This window comes from Accipiter gentilis, chromosome 18 (assembly GCF_929443795.1).
Source record: "Accipiter gentilis chromosome 18, bAccGen1.1, whole genome shotgun sequence".
NCBI lineage: Eukaryota > Metazoa > Chordata > Aves > Accipitriformes > Accipitridae > Astur > Astur gentilis.
This window is the reverse complement of record NC_064897.1, coordinates 24188311-24211183: the sequence shown is the minus strand read 5'-3', so window position 1 is coordinate 24211183 and position 22873 is coordinate 24188311. Positions and strand designations below refer to the sequence as shown.

Sequence of the window (22873 nt, the reverse complement as noted above, 5' to 3'; positions counted from 1 at the left end):
AATACCAGATTATATGAGTAGCACTGAAATTAAGACACTAGTAATCTTTGAGTTCAGTCAAGATCTGACTTCACGAGGGAAGCTATACCTATATTTAAGCCTTTGCAGAACCCAGATCTGTGGTTATATGCTTCCCATGACAAAGACAACTACAAACCTAACACTACAGTCTTATATAGACAATGAATATGGTCTCTGAGTGACACTACAACAGTAAAATAATCTAGAAACATTACATATATATTGTTCCTTGAGAACAGCCATACAAAAATGCAGAGCTCTAAAACAATGTCTCCACAAATTAATCTGTAAATTAACCAAGAAACCAATCTGTGTAACAAGTTTACCCATAATTGCATGGAACTGAAAAAAACAAAAACAAAACAAACAAACAAACAAAAACCCGCAAAAACCACACAGAAGGTGAGGACAGGTATTCTGGAAACAGCAAAAGTTAGAAGAGGGTAATGTAAAGTTAGAAAGAAGACTAAGTGTTCATGCCATGAAATGAGTGCATAACACTAACCTTTAGAAATGCTGGAAGAAGTCTCCATTTTTCCTGGAAACAAAAACCAGTTTGAAATATCTTTCCAAAGAGTGACCAAACATCTAAGATGCTTGAGCTTTTTTGTTTGTTTTTAATTATTAGACAGTAACATTATTTAAAATCAGATCCACTAAAAAAAAAGACTGTCTAAAGCCAACCTAGATGAGTAGAAACAAAACAGGGAGATGAATTGCATCATCTTGGTAAGCCATATGTACTATGCTGTATTTACTCAGGACGCAATGGGACATTGTCTTTTCTAAAAGCAACTTATGTGCGAATACATATTTCTTAGAAAATTCCCTACTACCGTGTTCTCGTTTAAGTACAAATAACTTCTTTTTTTTGTCCTGTTAACACTGTTGGTTATATTCTTGGCAAGGGAAGACTTGCTACAACTTTTACTTCACAAAATACATGCAAGAATCTCAGTCCTGGGAGCAGCACTTGCAGACGCGAGTCTCTGTAAAACCTACCAGTACCTTAACTCCTACAAAGATTAGCAAAACTATCTAAACAAAGTACTGACAAGGGTAAGCATATCAAGGTTCCTACAAACTTTTCCCCATTTCTATTCTTTGATGATCACAGGGAACATGACCCTGTATCAGCCCCACCTTCTCCCCCCATGGCATGGTGAGCCCACCCCACATTTGGGATGAGAGATGCAGGTGGAGGGCGAAAGTGAGGAGGACCAGACAGCACAGAATAAGGCTGCAATCACCTAGATCCAGAGGAGAGTACACTATACTAGTCACAGAGCATCAGCACCTCATCGTCTTAGCTTGACACTCAGCATTTAGAAGTACATGGCATGCTATAGTTGCGGTGTAACGCTGCCCCTCACAGTGCAGGAGCACGTAGAGGAATTCATGGCAAAGCACAGCATGGGGCTCTCGGGCTCCATTTCTGACACGCTCTTCCTACACAAAAAGCCCAGCCCAGCCAAAGAGACCTGAAACGCGGCCTTCGCCTCCTCCCTCTACCCACGCGAGGCAATTAGCAAACTTTAAAGGAACCGACGCCGAGAACAAACACCTCTTTGCTCGCGTTTGCAGGATACAGGCCGGGCAAACGGGGGGACGGCGGCCGCCCCTCAGGCGGGCGAGCTCAGCTCCCTGAGGTACAGACCCGCCTCGCCCCGCCGAGGCGCCGCGCATGCGCCGTAGACGCCCCCGCGCCCACCTGCGCAGGCAGGTGGGGGGGGAGCTCTGCGCATGCGCGGAGAGAGGTGGTCTCCTTCCACCTCACCTCACCTCACCCCCGCTCCCCTCCGGGAGGGCCCGTCGCCCCTTCCCGCAACGGCCGGTCGATCCCCGCTGCCGCCCGCCCCCGCTAACCTCCACGGTGTTCACAGGAGCCGCCGCTTGCTCCGGAGTCAGAGCCCCCAGCTCCGTGGCCAGCGCCTCCATCACCAGCCCGGCAGAGAAGCCGCAAGGGAGGCTGAGGGCGAGGGACCTGCGGTGTCACAGCTAAACGCGTCCTCCCGCCGCACCGGCCCGGCGCCCAAAGGTTCCGGGCCCACGGAGTACAGGCACCCCCCACACACACAGACACAGACGAGAACGGGCCGGAGGCCGGGGGCTTTGATAAGGGCGGTCAGGCCTCCCCCTGCCCGGCCGGGCTCTCCAGACCGCCCCCTCCCAACGCCCTGCCTCCTCGTAGGGGATTTTAATACCTTTCAGGGTTTGGGGGGTTCCCCCCCGAATCCTTGAGCTGGTAACCGCCCCTGCCGCCACAACCCGGCCCCCCACCGCCGGCAGCAGGCAGGCGGGGGTGAGAGAGGAGGGCGCAGAGCCATTAGGGTACAAACTGGGGTTTTTTTACAATTTTTAGCGCGCAAAGATGCGTGGAGGATAAGCTTTTAGCGTTACTGTTGTCTTTTTCCGATCTTAGTGTTGAATGCTGTAGCTGGATCACCTACAAACTGACTTTTTTCTTTGTGGCAGTGCTATAGAGACACCAAAATCTTAGTCAAATAGGGGACTACTCATCTTCTCCAGTTGAAGATTAAACATTAGTGATCTTTGCACATTCCTGTGGAAGTAAATTTTTGCCAGTTCACATATTGTAATTGCTAAGTACATTTTAAAAGCAGAGTGTGAAAACAGTTCTTGGTCACACATCTGCTCTGGCTCAGATTCTGCATCAATAAAGTTCACTGAGTTTGCTCTGGGCTCCACACATCCTGGCCCATGTTAAACATGACAGTAGCAACATTTCAGATCACTTCCATTCGGTTTGCTGCCTAAAGCGGACAGTCAGCCTGGAGAGTTTAATACATGGCAATCTTACAACATCCTACGTGGCCTTCCATCTAACTAACTACATGTACACCCAGCAACTATTTCAGTCCGATGACCCATTACCCTGCAACCTGGTCTGTTAGGTGCAGTTAGTATGTAATTGGAAATCATGGTTACTGCCACAGTAGAAAACTATCATAAATTAAAAGTGGGAGTTAGAGGATTAAGAGTTCCTTCTTACCTTTCCAAACCAAGCACCTGTTAGAGTTGGTCATTTTTTTTTATTACTGTCACTTACAGGAAACCTAAGCTCTATCAGACAGCACAAGCTTTCAGACATAAGTTTACTCCAAAGTCAGCTACTCCAAAATGTTTGTTCCTACTACATTAGGTAGTAATGTAATTAGGCTAATTAGAGTAAGGTAATGAGAAATAAAACCAAATCTTAAAAATACCTTCCCTCCACCCCTCCCTTCTTCCCAAGCACAGCTTCACTCCTGATTTTCTCTTATCCTCGCCCTGCCAGCAGCACAGGGGGCCAGGGAGTGGGGGTTGGGGTCAGTTCATCACACATTGTCTCTGCCACTCCTTCCTCCTCAGGGGGAGGACTCCTCACTCTTCCCCTGCTCCACTGTGGGGTTCCTCCCACAGGAGACAGTTCTCTACCAACTTCTCCAGAGTGGGTCCCTCCCACAGGCTGTAGTTCTTCACAAACTGCTCCAGCACGGGTCCCTTCTATGGGGTGCAGTCCCTCAGGCACAGACTGCTCCAGCGTGGGTCCCCCAGCAGGTCACAAGTCCTGCCAGCAATCCTGCTCCAGTGTGGGCTCCTCTCTCCATGGGTCTACAGGTCCTGCCAGGAGCCTGCTCCAGCACAGGCTTCCCACAGGGTTACAGCCTCCTTTGGGCACCCACATGCTCCAAGCATGGGGTCCTCCCCGGGCTGCAGGTGGAGATCTGCTCCACTGTGGACCTCCCTGGGCTGCAGGGGGACAGCCTGCCTCACCGTGGTCTTCTTCCCCACAGGCTGCAGGGGAATCTCTGCTCCAGTGCCTGGAATGCCGCTCCCCCTCCTTCTTCACTGATCTGGGGGTCTGCAGGGTTCTTTCACATATTCTCACTCCTCTCTCTGGCTGCAGTTGCGCAGGTTCCCCCCCCCCTTCTTAAATCTGTTATTCCAGAGGTGCTACCACTATCACTGACGGGCTCAGCCTTGGCCAGCAGCAGGTTGGCCAGCAGCAGGTCCATCTTGGAGCCAGCTGGCATTGGCTCTGTCAGACACAGGGGAGTAGGTTCTAGCAGCTTCATACCAAAACCTTGCCATGCAAGCCCAGTACAACCTTCTTCCAAGGAGTCCACTTTCAACAAGTGACTGTTTTGCATGTTATTTGTGCAGCTGGATTATAGTCACTACTCCAACACTCCAGCTGCAACTGGGAAGTTACAGAAAAAGAAGAGAATCATAATGTATTATTAGTGCAGTCATTTATCTTCGGCATTTAACAATCCATTACATTTAAGCAAGTTTGCATAAATGACTTTTCACCACCAGTGGTATCACAAACAAAATTTAATGCATACAAAAGCTCAAATATTTGTATTTCAACAAAGAAAGCCGCTACAGAATGGCATCTTGTTTCACAAGGACAACTTCAGAATAGAGGCAAGTACGTTTCAGCCACGGTAGCATAAACAGCATGCAACACATGACATTAAACAGATGCAGTGTCCATGTTTGAAACATTAAATAAAAATTAAGATACATTAAACAATCACTTGAAACGTAGGCCATGCTATAAAATGCCCTTTGCAAGTCACCTTAAAAATCACCAAAAAAACCCAATGAATCCTTATTTTTTGAGTATTTACTGGTAAAAACTAGTATGACAGTTTCCCCAGTACATTAAAGATCTATGATTTGATACTTTTTACAACAGAATGCATATAAAGTATTATGATAAAAAGTTCATAATCATGTTATAAATCATGTTAAAGTGTTCATAAAATCCTCTTTTCGCTGAAGCTCAAAATAGTTTAGGTATTTCTAAAGATGTAGCAAATCACTAAGATTTAATTCCCCATAATTGCTTTTGAAATGCATTCTTTTGATGATTTTGAATTGCAGATCAAAATTCCATATTCATCTGAGAAAGCCTGTTGCACCTAGTGGCACAATTACTATATTCTAAGAGTTCCTTTCTCTCAGTTTTTTCAGGCTTCAGGAAACAGTTCCCTTTAAAATACATACTCACCTTTCTGTTGTGCAATGTTTTTACAAGGGATAAAGCAGAAGTGCACTAGAGAAATTTATTTTCTAAAAAGGCATTTTGAAGAAAGTTTTTCTTATCATGTACATGTGACCAAAGTCCTTGGACACTGAGGAACAACTGACTTGAAGTCATTTCCCTTACAAAGAAGAGTACACAATTCTGTAAAAATGGACTACAAAACCACAGTGCTAATAATGCCCAGGTTTTTAGACCTTTATGATAGACATAGTAATGTACATACAGTTTGTGTAACACATTAAGCTTTTACGGGCAACTCTTTGTCTCTTCATAAAAATAGTTTGTAATATAAAATATTAAAAACAAGCTATATAACTTGTACCACATGAAGTTTTTATATATATGACATTTTTAAAGGACTATTATATGGTAATATATTAAAAGATCATTTTCAAGTAAATTATGATTCAATTTCAAAGACAAGAACATGTCTATAATATGTATTCCAGCAGTATCTATTCCCAGTAATCTGAAATATGCAAAATAAAGCCTGTGTAGACTTACAGAAATTTACTTCCACATTTCTCAATTTCAAGCCTATTTGTTTTCTGTATGCAAGATTCCTGTTGCCTTAAGTGGGAATTAAGTATTGGAGCCTATTCCAAAGGAATTTGAAGGAAACTGCAGTATTTCTCACAGATTCAGTAAAAGTGAATCTAATCACATTTTCAAGAATGACTAATCATTTGGGTTCTTTCTTTCAGACCCAAGAATGTGTTTTGAAAAGCTTATGCCCTCATCCAACAGAATGTAAAAGGGGAAGTTGCTCTGTGGTACTCTGTAAGGTCACTCTCAAGTGCTTTTGGGAATAAAAGTCAGAAAGACCTAATTTAACAATACTTAATACCCATTAAGATCAAAGATCAGTACATACACATATTAGGGATTAGATTTAAGATTTGTATGACCTTCACTAAATAAAATGTTTATAAACATTATATACAGAAATTTACTCCACTCCCCTGCCAACATCATGTTTCTTAGGTGTTTATCATTAATCTCAACTACAGTTGAGAAGTTCTGAATGATTCCTACTCTAAGTGGTGAATCCTTCTTCTGTAACTGCTATACTCCCAACAGCTTCTAATACTGGCATTCCTTAACATAGCAAAGGCTAAGTTCTGGTTCCAGTAATTGCAAGAGTACCAGAACTTGGCCTAGTATGAATCTGGTTTTGGTTACAAAAGCAGTTATGCTATACCTTTTTTCCTTCAAAGTCTTTTCAGAAACATAACTGTTTTATTACATGTTGCTCTACAAAAATACAATGTAAGCATAGTACATTTTATCTACAATTGTTTTGTCATTTCATAATTGCATTGCTATATGTAAATATATTTAGGTTGAAAAATAACATTAAGTTTTAATGGTGGTAAAACAGTAAGTACTTTGCCAGCTCTTTCCCACTGCAAATCGTAGTAGATGCTTGCCTTGAAAACTAATAATTCACTGGCTATTACAAGTGACATAATCCATTAAACAAATTTAGTCTATTAAAATATGTATGTCCTTGAAATTAATTTCTTTCCAGTGAATTGCAGAAGGTATCTGCATACATTTTACAAAATCTCTCTCATTAATAGTCACTGGAGTGGGCTGTTCTTAGTGGGGAAGTCAGATCACTGTCTTGGAAGGTAAAAAAGGGGTACAGAAATAGGTCATAGTTTTTAAGTGGTAGGTGTTTCTGTTTCTGCTTTCCCCATTGGTGCCTCAGGAAAAAGTAGTTTTCTAAGTATGTTTGCATAGAATGGTCCATACACCTGTTTGTTAAAGTTTACAATGCTTGCATACTGAGATCCAATGAACTCCATCTCCGTCTGAATCACAGAGAGGCCTCCTGGCATAGTAGGCATACACTTCTGAAAACTTGGAAGAGCAAGCAAACTTCTCATGAAGAACTGGATTCGTTTGTCTGAAATGGAATATGAAGTATGCTCAGAACAAATGTAAACCCAGGATGAAGCCATACTTGCTTTGTAAGCACCCTGCACATCAGCACAGAAAAAAAAAAAATCCAACAGTGTAGTTAACTACTCTTTCCCAATCCCGTGTTGTAGTGGGAAACAATACTGAAAGCTTCTTAAAGTTGGTTCCTCCAAGGTGGACACAGCATAAGCCTGCTGCAACGAGTTACATTACCTAATATGAAGTAAGACTCAAAGAAAAATAAAAACCACTAGGATTAAACACAGAATGACAGAAGGGAGACTGAATAGTACTCATTTTTCCAAATTCTTCTCCAAAATACTAGCACATCTAGGCTTGTTTGTACAGACACTTTTAAAATTATTTCTAGCTATGACTAACCATGCTCTGCAGCATACCAAGAACACCATCTATAGGTAAACAACATCTCCTTACTCTTAGTTGACCCAGTATTTTACTACAGTAAGGAAGTGTTTAAAAATAATTTAGACAGCTGATTAAGCTTTCTGGTGTTAAGTTTATATACAAACACATATGATAAGACAATCATGTATTATCTTACTAACCAATCAAGGAACTGACGGGATTATTCTCCTCAACAATATGAGCGATTTGACCCATTAAATTACTCTGCATTTCTTCATTAAGAATGGGAAGACCTCTTTCAGTTAGAGACCTGTTCACTTTGCTGCAAATCTGGACACCAATAGCATTCAGAGCCTCCTTCAAATCAAAAGTTCTGGAAGAAAGAAATAGAAAAGCGTTAACTTTCACAGTTTCTGTAGCATTGGTTGTAAGGCAACCTCACTTGTCTCCTTTCCCTTTTAGTTTCAACCTGCTCTCCGTAATGAGAGAGTTTAGAAAAGTTATCTTTTGCTTTTGGAGATTCATGTACATCTCCAGATACAGGACAAATCTCCACATGGAAGATAAAATAACGACCCAATTGTGATTCAAACAGAAAAAAATCATTTCAAGAGTGCAGCAGTGACACCAGTTCATTTTGCTCACATACTTAGGTGTTTTCCTGGGCCACATGCACAGCATTTCATTAGAAAAAGCAGAGTGGAAAACTATTTTATGAGGCACCTTTCAGATCCCATCAGACTTGCTTGTAGTGCAAGTGGCAGCAGAACCTACCTACCACAAGTTTGAAGCAACTGGCAAGACAATTTAGTGAATGTGTTGCCACAGGTTCTCCAACATTAGGAGTGTATGAATGAACTTTAGTACTAGGCCCCAAATTCTGTAGACTAACATCAAGATTAAGATTTCATTAAAATATAACTTTGAAAACATGTGCCTAACATACAGCAGACTTATACTGTAAAGGGAATATACATTATTAAAATTTGTTATCTTCCTACTATTAACAAGCACTGACTATGATATTTGAATTGTTTCCAAGGGTTTTCAGATCCATCTGGTACTCCTTGTTAAAAAACAAATTATGAGAATTGATAAAAACAAGGCCTTACTTCTTGTTCATGCCTTCAAGAAGAGGAACAGAGATCCTTTTCAGTTGATCAGCAAAATCAGGCACATCTACAATTGCTGCACCCACCATATTGTTTGTTATGAGACAAACACAAGCTATGATTTTTAATTGATTGAGCTTTTCTCTCAACTCCTGAAGACGAACTTCATCTGTTATTAGAGTCTAGAATTGAAACAATAATACTAATTTAGGAATATGGAGGGAGAGAGGCAGGTAAAAGGGCATATATAGGATGTAGTCATGAAGCATTAATATTTTCAATCACAAATATGCAAAGTCAGAAGGGACAGCAGCTGAAGTACCCCAAATATGTAGTATTGCACAAAGTGGCACTATGTATGAGTACCAGAAGTAAGTCTGTGGCAGCAAGAAAAGTAATGCCTTCAGTGCAGAGGAAATTGAGGACACTGCACCTTATTCTTCATCACTGCTGACAAATCTACAACCAACAATTCAGCCGGTGATGTGGAACGCTCAGGGGATCTGGAGGACATTGTCATGATCAAGGTTACAGACAGAATAGTCTTTTGGATTCAGCTGTCCTTTGAAAAATACCATAATCTGTAACTGATGGACAGTGATGAACAACTGCGCCTGACAACCACCAGTTCAACCACCAGAGCAGGTTCTGCAAGTGATACGTAACCTGCTACAGGCAAAAAGCCAGTTGATCATACCAAGAATCTAAGTAATTCCCACAGCAAGATGTAGCTGGAGTGACTTATTTTAGGTTAGAAAGAGTTCATCCTAACCACATCCCTCTACTAAGAGGCACAGGGGCATTAACATTCAGCTGTTTGGTAGTAATTTCATAGCATGACAAACTAGATCCACCAGAGGATACCTGTGTGTAACTCCTATTCAAATATATTTGAAGGAAGGTAAGAATAAGGTGGTTTCCCTTCCATCCACTGACTGAGAGCACTAAAGCATCCCCATGTATTTATCAAATTCTCTGCCAGACCACCCCAAGTATAGCTAAGGCACCCACTGTGGATGCTAATTTTAGCCCTGACTGATGGCCAATTTCAAATTCGCTTTATGGAAAGTTGCAGCGGTCAGTAATCAGGAGTTGGAGGGAAAAAACTGAACACTGATTCTTGAAGCAATAGTTTACATGCACTGAGAAAGGGTGAATATCTACTCTGAGGGCTTCAAGTTTTTACTGATCCTTTCGTAACACAAGAGTGATCCCACCAATTCCTGCTGGTTTTAGGAAAACAGGATGCTGTAGTCAGTTCTCTGAAAGGTACAGACAGCCAAGTGCTGTCAGTACAATGCCCAGCCTTTGACCATGGCCAAGACTGCTCTTAGGGTGGAGCTGGTGAGCTACGATTGGATAGAGGGAAAACAACCTTTAGGTCGGTCTTTTCTAGCTGTTCACTTGCCCATCTCATATTTCAGAAACTAGACTAGCATATACTCTCCAAATTCCAAATTTACTATTCAGAAGTTTAAGCGGTGCAAGAGAATACTTCACCTGTTGTCATCAGTAGCAGGATTATTATACTACACCTATGTTTTTATATAGCTAGAGATCTGAAGACACTGAAATACACTTCTTACCTCTGGAATTGTTTTGCGATAATCCCATTGTAACAGTTTCAAGTAGCCGTTGTTTAGCACCAGTGTAGGACTAATAATTGGTTTAGAACTACTATCAGCACCAGGGGATGATGAAGATTCATCAGAAGTAGATGACAATTCATCTTCTATTGATTCCTTTATCCATTCTGTTGTGAGATCCAGGGCACCTAAGCATTGCAAATCAGCAGAAATTTACTGCATGCTTCCATCAAAATGAGCACTACCTTGAGGGAAAGATTTGTGCACAAACAAGAGTATTGAACTTCTGAAGACTCAACAAACATGGTGGACAGCTGAGTCTTCACACATGTAAATTCTCTCCCTCACTTTTTTCCACTGAGCATCTTCCATTGGTCACCTTAATATTCTAGCTAGCTACAAACCCAAAAACAAATTGTTAGACTTCAGCCAAGATTTTGGGGTAAAAAAGCTTCAAAGTCCAAGTTCACAAAGCAATTTTTTTTCCCTTTTTCAGGGAGGCCACTTAATAGTTGGGGCACAGGACTAAAAAGTGGAGGTGAAGGGAGATACACTGTATTGACAGCAAATGAAATGCTTTTAAAGAGTTCTTTCTCAGGCTGTATATATAAACATTGCAGGCTGAATCAGTGGCTCAGGATTCCCATTTTAGAAGCCCCTGTTTCAGATGTTAGTAAGTTTACTTTTACTTCTTGGAAAATATATTCTCCTGAGCACTGTTTAGCCATGTAATACAAAACCTGTAAGAGTGCATCAAGTTGACTTTGCATCACCTAAGTTTTCCTCAGAGCCTGCCTTTTTCTTTATTTAAAAAAAAAAAAAAAAAAAAAAAATCAATCCTGTCCCTTACCAGCTTTCAGGCACACTAACTGGTTTTACATGTTTACTTCAGACTAAAAACAGAGTCACTGCATACAAAAAAGATAAAGTCTTATCTTTCAGTATGTAGGGCTTCTGCTTCAAGATGCTAAGAGCCATTGTTTGTTTGTTTTTGAGACACCAACCAATTTAGAGAATACAGATTTGTCTGAAAGCACCCCAGATTACAAAGAAACATACTTCATAGCAAGTTAAGCAATTGCCCATTGGTAGCTTGTCTGTCAAATAATTTTTGCATTAGATCCAGACAAGAAATAGAAGTTTTTCTCCAAATTACCTGCCACTGATAGATTTTAAAGCACATCTTTAAATAGTCCACTTTTTAAAGAAAGGTTTAAATTAAATATAGGATGATACCTACTTGGTGTTTCTTCAAGGATTTCCTGAAATTTTGTTCTTTCATAGTCCACCAGATTACGCTGAAGGTATGGCCTAAGGTTTTGAATTGTGTAATTAGCCATATCCACTTTCATCAGGTCCAAAACATGGAATATTTGTCTGAAAGGAGTTTAGAATTCAACAATTACAATAGTCCATTGATTTTAACCAGCACATGCAAGGCACACTTATATCAGCACTTTAATTTCAATTTTAGAAGTAAACTCCTTCATTGGTATTTCAGTGTAACAGGTATATTACCTGTCTTCCAGGATACCTGAAGGAGTATTGTTTATAAGGCTTGGTGTAAGTTACAGAGAACGGGATAAATATGTAGCATCACTAAATGCTATGACCCCGTAACAGAAAGATAAGGTTTTCAAGAACTATATCAATTGGTACACTTCAGCCTAAATGAACAGATTTTAATTTTTTAGTCACTCCAGTTGCACCAAGAGAAACAGTTCTTCTGACCCAGTTGCTTTGGTCCCTGTATATGATCCAAACTGCAATAAAACAGGAGAAAAACTACCATTTACTTTTACTATTTCAGTGTACTGAGGAGCAGTAAACTGGTTTCTGCCCTTTTACGCAAATATTTTATTCAAGTTCAAGTAATAAGATCTTAACTAAAGAGATTTAAAATCCAAAGTTCGGCCTCCTAGAGGAAGCATGAAATAAACAGTTCGAGAAGGAACAGTACAAATGTGCTGCTTAAATTTTGTAAAGGATGAACAAGACTGAAAAAGCAGTCTCTGAAACACAGATTATTACAAGAGTGCTTTATTTTGTTGTTCAGTGCCTTAGATATTCACAGCTGGCAGTGTCTGATGCAGGCATTTTACTCATTTCATTAAAAAGATACACAATAATATTCCGGTCACAGTGTGCCATAGCTCCTCCCCTTTAGTGCTTCTATATAAAAGTAAGTTTTCCTATAATTTGAAAACAGGTGTTACGTAAACTGACACGATTTAAGACTTCCAAGACTTTACCTCCCTCTTCTACTACCTAGCACTCTTTCAGAAAAGAGGTTTTTCCCTCTAAAAAATACCCAAATACCAACCTCAGTAATTCTACGATATTGTCAGTTGCTTTTAACTGTTTTATATCGTTGTCTCTTACTGGAGCACATAACTTTCCCATAGTGTTGATGATATAGTTAGCTAGCCCATGAATATCAACAGCATTATGTTCTGCCTGCTGTCTTATAAGATCTGTATCTAGAACTTCACAAATTTGATTGTGAATCCTGTTTGCTCCAGGAGTCAGGAAGGAAAGAAGAATCTAAAATAGAAGGTAGAAAAAAAAAAAGGAAAAGCTTGTCAATAAAAACCAAACCACTTAGCAAACACCCTAAAGTAAGATTTTAGTATTAATGTCAAGTGTATTTAGCTGACCAGCTATAACAAGACATGTTAAGACTGAACATTATCTAAAGTAGCAGGAAAAAAGGACTGTTAAAAGGATCACAGCACAGTTCTGCAAAAATGCTCAAAGCCAGCAAGCCAGAAAGCATGTCAACAATGAAACTCTTCCAAAAACTGGGAAGCTGCCCTGTAAAACAAACATTTACTAACTTAAATTTTTTGAAAGACTTAGTATTGTGCCAGGACTGAAGGTCTATATGCTCCCTTGTGCAACAATCAAAGTCTACACGGGCAGGTGCAGCCCATTTATACTCCTGTTCATGCCCTAAGCTCACAGTATGTTGCTAGAAAGATGCTAGTAGAGATGTTCAGCTTTGAGAAAAGAGAGGTCTTGTAACTAGCCGTCATGCAATGAAAGCTGAGTGGACATGACACTCTGCATTCATGGCCATATTCACAGTTAATATAAATATACTATAAGACACCTATTTGCAGTTCTGAATAATCACAGTTTCATCTTGAAAGAACAAACTGAAGGTGTTGGCTTGACTGAGTTAGCAGACCCTTCAGTGAAGTAAGAGACACTCAGACCTAAGCTGACACAAAAAAATACTGGGGCACAGGGGAGGAGGAACATTACCTCCTTAATTTCCTCAAAAAGCTTGATAGCATGTTCGTATTCTGGAGGATCTTCATTCAGTTCCGATTCCAAATGATCCCAAAACGCTTTGTGTACAATTTGTTTCACTGTGCCTGCGAAGCTGTGGAATAAGTCAATTAGATACAGAAAAGACTCCCAGCTAGCTTTCATCCTCAGTAGAAGTGTTTTAGATTAGGCTGATCGCTTGCTGGAAACATGTGCCTCACCAGCTATTGTGCCCTGCAATCGTATCTTTCCTGGGCTGTGGATCGTTAGCTCCCAAAATGTGGTCTAGACTGACAAGTCTTTCCTAAAACACCTGTATTTTATGAAGTGGTGCTAGCAATTCAGATGTTAGGTTCCTTACTGAATTTATATTGATTGTCCTAACCTGGCATGCTGTGTACTAAGCTTTCCCCAAAACTATTCTGTCATATAACCAATTATCAGTTAAGGGACTTAAGCAATTAAAAACCTGTGGTTTTTTTAACCTAAGTTTTCTCAAAGTAAAGACCAGGGTCATTTTTAAAATAGACATGTCTGTAAGCAAGAACATTTTAGCTACCTACATTAGGGAAGTTACTTCTCACTTCCTCTGGATCTCCAGGTATTTCTGCATCTCTTCTGGGCCTAATATTAGAGTTATGTTCATGATGAGCCCTGTTTTCTTAGCACTAATGGTACCAATGCACTGCTGCATACAACTGCATAGGTGGCCACCATTTCATCTTTTCCACAGGGCTTGGAACTGCACAGAACAGACTGATACTCATCTTCACTATGGGCATTCATATTACATTAGCCTTCTATCTTCCACATGACATTCAAGACAGAGCAATATACTCCAGGACAGTGTATCAGCTCAGCTGGACTGCAACCCTTGTTCCAAGCAAGACAGCTTTGATAATGACTCCTGGAGGTGCAGGATAAAAATCTGTAGCCTTCCAAGATGTTTTGGGTTAGGGTTTTTTGTTTGGTTGGTTTTTTTAATTTGCTGCTTCTTTCACTTTTTCTCTTCCCAGCCCCAGTGCTGCTTTTTGCAAAATTCAGGCTCTTACCTGTTCTGTGGGAAGTCTTCATGTTTTATGCAAAAATTTGCATTTACAGCAATTTCATGAGCTAGAGTCAAGTCTGTCAGATTTCTTGCAGCTGCCATCAGTTCATCAAATGTAATAACAGTCTTGGGAGGGCTTGCTGCTGAAACAAACAAGATCAATTCAAGCCAAATACCTATAGTTGATAAGTGCAATTGAAAATATTAAAATTTAGAAATTTTACTGCTTGCTAATTGAACTCTAGTACTCTAGAAGAAACAACCTAGGATTACCAGGTCTTTATATCTTCTTAAAACACCATCTCAGGGAACTCCCAGCTTATCAGGGGTGTGTGTGTGTGGGGGGGGGGGGTAATACCACACAAACCTCATAACATTTTGAGGAGCAATTTCATATTTCTGCATCGTAACTAAGGTATCTTCTTTTCCTTTGAAACAGGATCTTGCATTCCACAGATTTCCTATTGACTGTTCTGTAAGATCCACCAGATCAAAAGCATGGGCAGTAACAGATACCAGATGTCCATTATAATTTCGAGCACACAATGGCTATATTGTGGTTTTACTGCCTGTAGAGAAGGTTCTGAAGTTACTGACTTGAGAACCCCCCACTTGTATTCCATAGCAGATGCACCATAAGTTACACTCCCTTTTTACAAATAAGTATTAACAACATAACAAAAACTCTACACTGGAAAGCAAGGGTAAATTCCCAAGGTTTCTAAACACCCAAATTCTGTCATTTAATTTAGTATTTGGAATTAAGCCTTTGAAGACTGGTAAGAAAGATAAAGAGCCAGCTGCCAATTGCAGCTCCGCTAACAAGCTTGTTTTAATGTAAGACTTCACTTACATAGACACTAAAACGTATGTGTGGTCTGAGAATGCTGACAGATGTGAACATGAAGCACATCTTAACCAAGGTTTTATTTATCATTACTCAAAATACCTTCCTTGTGCAAACGTGTCTTCTGCTTGATCCTAATATTTATGAAAGAGAAAAATGTGAATTTCAGATTAATTTCATATAACTTCATGTAAATACTATAAATCTGTAAGTTACAGATTTAATTTTTAAGTGTATGGAGCAAACAGAAGAAAACCACCCTTTGCACAAAGCTGTATCTGTTTGAGTGAGAGACTGCTACCAACATCAAGATTAGCTCAAGATTAGGACACCCATGGTGGCACACTTTTCTTACAGTTTCTGAAGGGAAGGAGTGCACAGGGAGACCCCCACGGATACAGCTGCTGGTGGCGTTCTGCACACAAGGAGACGCACTGCTTCACAACAGAGAGAAAGTCATGCCTTTCTCTTAATACTCTTAAACAGAGATTCAGAATCCCAGGTTCTACCCATGACAGCAAAGAGAAAGAAGATAAGTTAGCCTTATCTGTTTATGCACAATGCAGGTAAGGTTGAAGTAGGCTTACACGCTGGGGAACTGGGTTTGCTTGAAGAATCACTGTTAAAGCTCTGTCTTGAATATTCAGAGTCGCTAGAAGAAGCTGTGCTTTCAGAGAGGCGTGAAGAATCTGAATCACTGTTCTGGTCATCATTGAGAGGCATTCTGATTCACTTCAGCTGCTACAGTAAACAAGCTGGAAAGACAAATACACTTCCTGTAAAACAAACACTTACTATTTTCTTGCTCATTTGTTTCTCAAAAGTCAGATACCAATCCTTATATTGTGAATTAAGAACAATAGTTGCCTTTCTTAAAAAGGAAGAAGGTGTTACAGAAACGATCTAGCTTGACATGCAAATCATACAGTTATTAACAAACTACACCTGTTATGCAAGAAAGTTTTGTACCTTCTGCTGTTTCATTCCTTAATGGTTATGTTGGAGACAGTCTGTAAATTGGTTATATTTAAAAATAAGACTACCCACAGTAACCCCTGAAGTTGCTTGTTGTCAGAATTTTGGAAGTTCTCAACATTCATAAAGGCACCTCATGATGTTACCATCCCCCACCTGACTTCACCAACAAGTGATGTTTAGCAATTAGCTTCCTTCCACAAACAGACTGCACTGAGTCTAACAACTCTTAAGCAAACACAGAAGTGCTGGGGGAGAATAGGCAAATAATTCAGAAAACTACATTTCTGGCAGGGTGTAGCTGAAAGTCTGGCCTGCTGCTTTAGGTGGGTCTTTACTTGGAATCAGATCGACAATGGCATAGACCCAAAAAATACTCCTCCTAGGGGTGAGGGTGGATGGGTCTTCTGTTTTAAGTCAAATGGTAACTCTGAGCCTCTAACATTACATTCAGCATACAGGACAAATAACACTGAGAAGTGTCATGCTTCACAGTGCTTCTGTCTACATAAAAAAACTGCCTCCCAGGCAGATAATCTGCAACTGCAGAGAATTTGGACAGCTGCATAGTGCGATAGAGATGATTAATAGCTGTATGACAGGAAGTGAAAAATATGTTCATAATCATATTAAAATGAGAAACTGGAAGTCAGCCATATTTACCACCAAAGGAATTTGGCCCAGATACCAAAAGTAGCTGCCCATCTTTGATTATGGCCACGAAGCATTCTGTAGTAGACTTTACAAAAAGACATAGCCAACAATGCTTTCCATCAGCAAATTTAAGTAATAAAACCTCATTTATGATTAAATTGCATCAACTTCGGCAGGCAAGGAACACTACACTTGGCAACTATTGAACTTTGAAAAAGCCACTTTTGGCAGCAAAAGGATGATCTTTGTGTGTACTTATGTGAATCAACATATTGTGGGGTCAAGAGACAGACAAAAGGGAATAAGAATGAAGATTTCTTTATACTAGCACCTAGTTACAGCTTCGAGCATTTGATTTCTTGGGTACCAGCTCAACCCGAATAAGCCTTTATAACTTGATGAGGTATTACACTGATGAGTACTCCCCTGTTAACGGAGATGATTAACGTTTGTTAAGTGTATGTTTACCCCTCCTCCTCTCCCAAGAGGAAAGAGTATGTATTTGAGTCCTTATGCTGGGTTTTGTGAAAAGAATTAATCACTTCAGCAAGAGCACAGCCGACAGTTTATTACCTTACTGGAGAAGCTGGTAAGAGAGACTTTTGATCAGGACATAGAGGTCACGGGTTCAAGAAAGCATTAGTTGTGATCCTTAACATCGTAACTCTTATTAGAACAGCAATTTTTTAATTTCCAACAAGCAACTGAAAAGACGCAGGTATTTAAAATAGTATTGACTAAACAAGACAGAGTTGCAAGACAACCTAGAAAACCAGGAGGCTGAGATATTTTTTACCTGGAAATTGTATTTGTTTAAGTTATAATTGGAAATGAGTCACTAGTTAATGTTACAGAAGAGACTAAAACTATTTCTTTGATTAAGATTAGTATTACAGATCTCAAAGCTAGCACTGACTAGAAACTAGTTGTGATGAGTAACCTAACTGTAGAATGTGCTCCAGGTTCTTGATGTGGAACCGCTCACTTAAATACAGTAACCCTACAGAGCCTGCAAACCTTTTATTACGCTCCCGCTACTGTTTCTGGATCAGCATCAGAACACCGTATTTCCAGGCTTTAATCATGTCTAAAACCCCTTTATTTATATATAACTAACCTCTGAAAGGTTAATGTTGCATGTGGTCCATTGAAAGAATTGATTAACATTGTTAGCAGTGCACTGACCCAAAAGATCTTGTAAATCACTTGCCTAGTATGAGCGCTTCAAGATGTGTCTGCTGCTTGAGTCTAGGTGTTAAGAACATGGAAGAAATTAAATTACATTAACCGCCCCCCCCCCCCCCCCCCCCAGATTCTCACACAATTTACACATCATCATTTCAATAACTTCCTCTTAACTGTCAGTATAATTCTAATAAATATTCAAATTTGCAAGGTGCTCCTCACAGAAGTACTAAACCAGCCATGGAGGCAAGTCAGCATTGCCATTTTGTACCCCAATCTTGATTCCCAAGACCAAATCTTTAAGGTAGAATTTTAATTTCTATATACATTAAGTCTTTACATACTAGTCCCACAATCTTTCAGCAACAAATAACCTGCATTTCAAAGAGGCCCAGGACATATTTTGATGTACCGAGACCATGCCTATTCCTACAATACATGCACACGTACAGATCGCAGACTTGTCAGTAGAGTGCTTCAGAAGGCTTAATTTAAATAAGAATTTTCAACAATACAACAGGAAATAATACACTGAAAAAACACTGCAATCTTTGCCACAGTATATGTATTTCCTAGTGGGATGCCTCAAACGGAACGGTAAGGAAGAATGGGTGTATTCTGCAGATTCAGAACATTATTGCTAAAATTCTAAGTTTAGAAGATAAACAAGGCAGCAAGCACATCAAAGTAAACATACGCGAATACACAAGCAGAATCCGGACACGCTATCTACAGTTTTTAAATATGCTGCCCGACAGCTAAAAGGCTTAGAGGAAAGTACATTCACTGAGCATATCAAAGGGAAGCACAAACCAAAAAAGGCTTTTCTAATTAGTTACAACAATAAACAACCAAGTTCGTCCTTTCTTTGTAGCATAGACTGGAAGAGCTGCTTTTCCTTATGCTTTTGTAGACAGCATAGAGCTTCTCATAAATTACTAAGGACCAAGTTCACATGTAATTTTAACTTTAGATTAATATAATTCTGAAGTAAAAATATTTCAGAAGCCCTTTAGCCTTTCAAGATCTCTTTGTAACTCACCATCTTGAATAGACAATACCATCTTCTTATTTTTTTGAGTTGTTCATTAGGTATTACATATTAGGCTGTTGTTTTAATACACAGTTAATATCCTACCTATTCTATTAAAGGGTCAGCCTGTGGTTACAACCTGCTTTACTCTTCCTGCATTTAAAAAAAAATCTGACGTCTACTTTTATATTAGGTTGGATACCTTGACAGTAGGCTTCATTACACTGTTTGCTTTCTTCTGATCAGTACTATTCTGCAGGTTTTTTAAGGATAAACTTTAAATGGGACACCTAGCTAAAAAGTATCTTCTAAACATACAAACCCCAAGATTCCAGTTAATTTAAGAACCATATTTTCATGATTTCTGCTGCGATTTAGGCAGTTTTGGATTATTCTTTTTAGTAACAATGTAATGAACGCAACACTGTAGATGCCTAAAGGCATCTTGCTTTTCACATCACCCAACCCGATCATTCACTTAGAACTGATCAAGATTGCAAGATCAGATTAGTTTTAGAGAACACAAACACGCCTTTTATTCCTGAAGGCTTCCTTTAGAAGTTATTTTATGAAGCACCTGCGGAAAAAAAAAGACGGTTTGGAAGGTGTTTTTTTTTTCCTTCAGATACCATCTTCAAGAAAAGTTTTTCCACAGCCCTGCTTTGTTCCAGTAAGCCCACCTTTTAAGTGCTCTGTCCAGTTTTACCACTACGAATACCTGAACTTTGTTTATTCTCCTAGGCTTACGTTCTTACTACCTTCAAGCTGGCACCGACTGAATCTCGTTTGGACTCGAGTTCCCCTTTCACTGGCTCCACCTTTGCCAGCACTCGCGGCACAGGAGCAGCAAAGAGCCTCTGTTAAGAGTTACAGAATTCCCTCACGCCTCATTTTTGACATTTCGCCGACTGCCGCGCACCCCTTGCCCCGCGTCTCCCGCGCTGCCTCTGCTCCCTGTCACTCATAGCCGACATGGCTCTCCTTTAGCTTCCTCGTTCCGCAGCTCTTCCCTCTACACACGGACTTCTCTTGACGAAAGCTTAAAAATACGCAAGGGCGAGACGAGTACGTGTCCCCCAAGGTCTGCGGGCGGGCGGGAGCGACCCTCACCTCAGGCGCTGAGGCAACGCGACCGCCCCGGGCCCTGACGAGGGGCCGCGACCCCCCTGAGGGGAGGCCGGGGACTCTTTTTCCCGCCCTTCTCCCCCGGCGGCTCCCCTCACGGCCGCCGGCCGCTCCTCCTTTTTCCTCCATCTGTTTCGCTGCCTTGTCTCCTCCCCCGGCCCCATGTTTTTAACAAGTTACCAGAGGCAGGAGCTTGGCACTCGCCGACCAAAACAAACAGCGTTTCCAAGGACAGGCCCGGGGGGAGGAAGGGAGGAGGAGAAGAGAAGGGGGAACCCTCTCCCTGCCAGCCCCGGGGAAGGCTGCCCGCCTCCAAGTGTCCCGACCCCGCATGCCCCGGGGAGGGAGCCGGGGTGCCCTTGCTCTGCGCTGCCGCAGCGGGGCTGCGGGGGGGGGGGGACGGGGGACGGACCGCCACGGCTGTGCCCGTCGGGACGGATCGTCCTGGCGGACACCGGGCGTTAAGGGACGGCGACAGCCCAGGAGACACGGCACAAGGGGTGCACTACAGACCCAAAGCAGTGGCTGCGAAACCCTCCTGCTGCAGCGGGAGCCCCACCGAGGCAGCAAACCAGAACGGAACGCCAGCCCGCCACTCTTCCCACCCCCCGGGAAGGCAGCAGCCCCCGGGCCGGCTCTGACCCGGCCTCACCCCGCAGCTCACGGCCTGTACGTGCCGGACGGTACCGCCGTCGGACGGCACAGCTGCAGCCCTGCTCACCCCGGTCACTCACCGCGGCCCGGCAGCAGCGGCTCCCCCTCCTGCGCGGCGCTCGCCGGGGCTTTAACCGGCCCCCCCCCCGGATTTATAGACCCAGCCCGGACTATTAGTGTCTTCCTTGGGCGCGTCCATCTCTGCCGGTGACGGGGGAGCCCGTAACATTTTCCTGCCTGCCAACGGCGCGTCAGCCCGAAGGATTTGGGTCAACTTGCGCCTATCCCTACAGAAACAGTTCGCGTCTCCTCATTCGGCCCGGGTCCCGGCTCTAAGCGGGGAGAAATACGAAGTGACAAAGGAAGACGGTTCCCCGGACTCCCCCGCGCTGAATGGGACCTGCCCGCGGGGGAAGGCCGAGGGAAGGGCTGGGTGGTGTTTACGGAAGAGTAGCGTCGATCCGGACCGACCCCGCCCCGCGCTGGGAAAGGGGCGGGGTCTCCGCCGTAGCCCCGCCCCGGAGGCTCCTCAGGGGATGGGGCGACCCACCGGCCCCACAGAAGCTGGGGTGGGGGGGGGAGAGGCGAAAGCGCCCGCTCTCGTTGGGGAAAGTGGCTGTGCCTCAGGGCTTATTTGCCCGCCTCTGTTCACTGCGCTGCCAGGGAAGCTTTAAATATGCCCCCATGAGCCTTCCTGCCCTGGTTTCCTTAGTCTCTCGACGGAGGGGTGAGGCCCTCCCTCCCCTCCGCCATCTTGCCCCCCCCCGTCACTCCCCCGCCATCTTAGCCTCAGGGGAGCCACTCAGGACCGTGGCGTGTTTAGTCACCAGCCGTGCTCGTGTCTGTGGTGTTCGGAGGCCTGCTGAGTGCCCCTTGAGGAACGCAGCGTGAAGCAGTACAGCACTATTATTATAAATGCTTTGCTTATTGCTGTACTGACCTCGTTGCACCGGCCAGCTTCACACACCCCCTGGGCCAGCAGTACCCGTCAGGGTCATCGTCTCTTCCTGTCACAGGAGCTACGTGCCGCCATTGCCTCACTCACCAGGCAGCGCGGAGGGCAAAACACCGGCAGTCATCTCCGAGGCAGGAGGTAGCTACACCAAGCCTCGCTCATCATGAAGACGCAGAGCTCCCCTTCCTGCAGATCATTATGTCACCTTCAGCTTGCATGATGAACTATATGGGATAGATGTTGTATTCGCATAGACCAATGCCCACTGTAGGTCCTATTATAATATAGTCTCTGCTATAAAAGCAAAGGCTCAAACCTGGGAACGGAGTTCGGCTATGCCAAGTGCCAAGTGCCCTGCTCAAGTGGGAGTGCTTGCTCCCAGCGATGCAGAACACCTGTCAGCCCTGCCACTCTGAGCCCAGCCTTTAAAGACATTAAATGGGATTAAGTCCAACAGTCTAATCCGATAGCTTCCATAAAGACGACGATGTTTTAAATAACTGTGTTTGCACTACTTTGCCCCAGTTTGTGCATGTCACATGGCAACGACAATCTGAGAGAAGCTCAAAAGAGCTTTGGAGAAGACTGACTGATGGTGTACAGATGGACTGCCTTGTACAGGACTTCTCACTTCCCAGGACATTATTTATTATTATTTTTTCCACCCACATTGGCTTAAATGCCATCTGAAAGTTGGGGGAAACCCAAGTTCTGGTCTTTGCTGTGATGGCTGCTGAAGCCTTTTATTAATTAACCAGCTATATCATCTAAAACTGCACAAAGAGCTCTTGCAGCAAACATCAGGGCCAGTGACTCAGGGTCCACTTTGTGTGTTGTCTGTGTGGACCGGCAGTTGTGGAAACCTGTGGTGCTCGGTGGCCTGTCTTGCAGAGGGAGGGAAAGGGATGCCCCAGCCTCACCAAATAAACTAGCTTCTAAATATTTATATGAAAGATCAACTTTAAAGGAAAAAGTGTCTTGGGTTATCACCCTACATCACAGAGTAAGAGATGGAATTCCAGAAAGGGATGGCTTTAAAACAACTTTTTTTTTT

The 22873-nt window shown here is 42.4% G+C and overlaps 2 protein-coding genes across 10 annotated transcripts in view; both read right to left on the bottom strand.

Moving 5' to 3' along the window:
- The window catches only part of POLR3B (RNA polymerase III subunit B), a 79751-nt gene extending 77747 nt beyond the window's left edge, over positions 1 to 2004 (bottom strand). For both annotated transcript variants that reach the window (XM_049822176.1, XM_049822178.1), the window contains exons 1-2: positions 1888 to 2004; positions 527 to 559 (exon numbers count right to left, since the gene is read on the bottom strand). In XM_049822176.1, the coding sequence (XP_049678133.1) occupies positions 527 to 559; positions 1888 to 1959 (105 nt within the window). In that variant the 5' untranslated portion in view covers positions 1960 to 2004. The remainder of the gene's footprint in view (positions 1 to 526; positions 560 to 1887) is intronic.
- Positions 2005 to 4344: 2340 nt separating this feature from the next.
- Positions 4345 to 21280, bottom strand: TCP11L2 (t-complex 11 like 2). 8 transcript variants are annotated; one of them, XM_049821706.1, is made up of 11 exons: positions 20945 to 21280; positions 18078 to 18115; positions 15826 to 15993; positions 14396 to 14534; positions 13338 to 13458; positions 12394 to 12614; positions 11311 to 11447; positions 10071 to 10258; positions 8485 to 8666; positions 7573 to 7745; positions 4345 to 6992 (listed from the first exon to the last, which is right to left on the bottom strand). In XM_049821706.1, exons 3-11 carry the CDS (start codon positions 15959 to 15961, stop codon positions 6748 to 6750), a joined length of 1542 nt encoding a protein of 513 aa, XP_049677663.1. In that variant the 5' UTR covers positions 15962 to 15993; positions 18078 to 18115; positions 20945 to 21280; the 3' UTR covers positions 4345 to 6747. The 8 variants fall into 8 exon arrangements, with proteins under 8 accessions (XP_049677663.1, XP_049677657.1, XP_049677660.1 ...); XM_049821700.1 differs by lacking the exon at positions 18078 to 18115 and adding an exon at positions 15594 to 15672; XM_049821703.1 differs by lacking the exon at positions 18078 to 18115 and adding an exon at positions 15594 to 15672 and having other exon boundaries at positions 14396 to 14531.
- Between the last annotated feature and the right edge of the window lie 1593 nt (positions 21281 to 22873).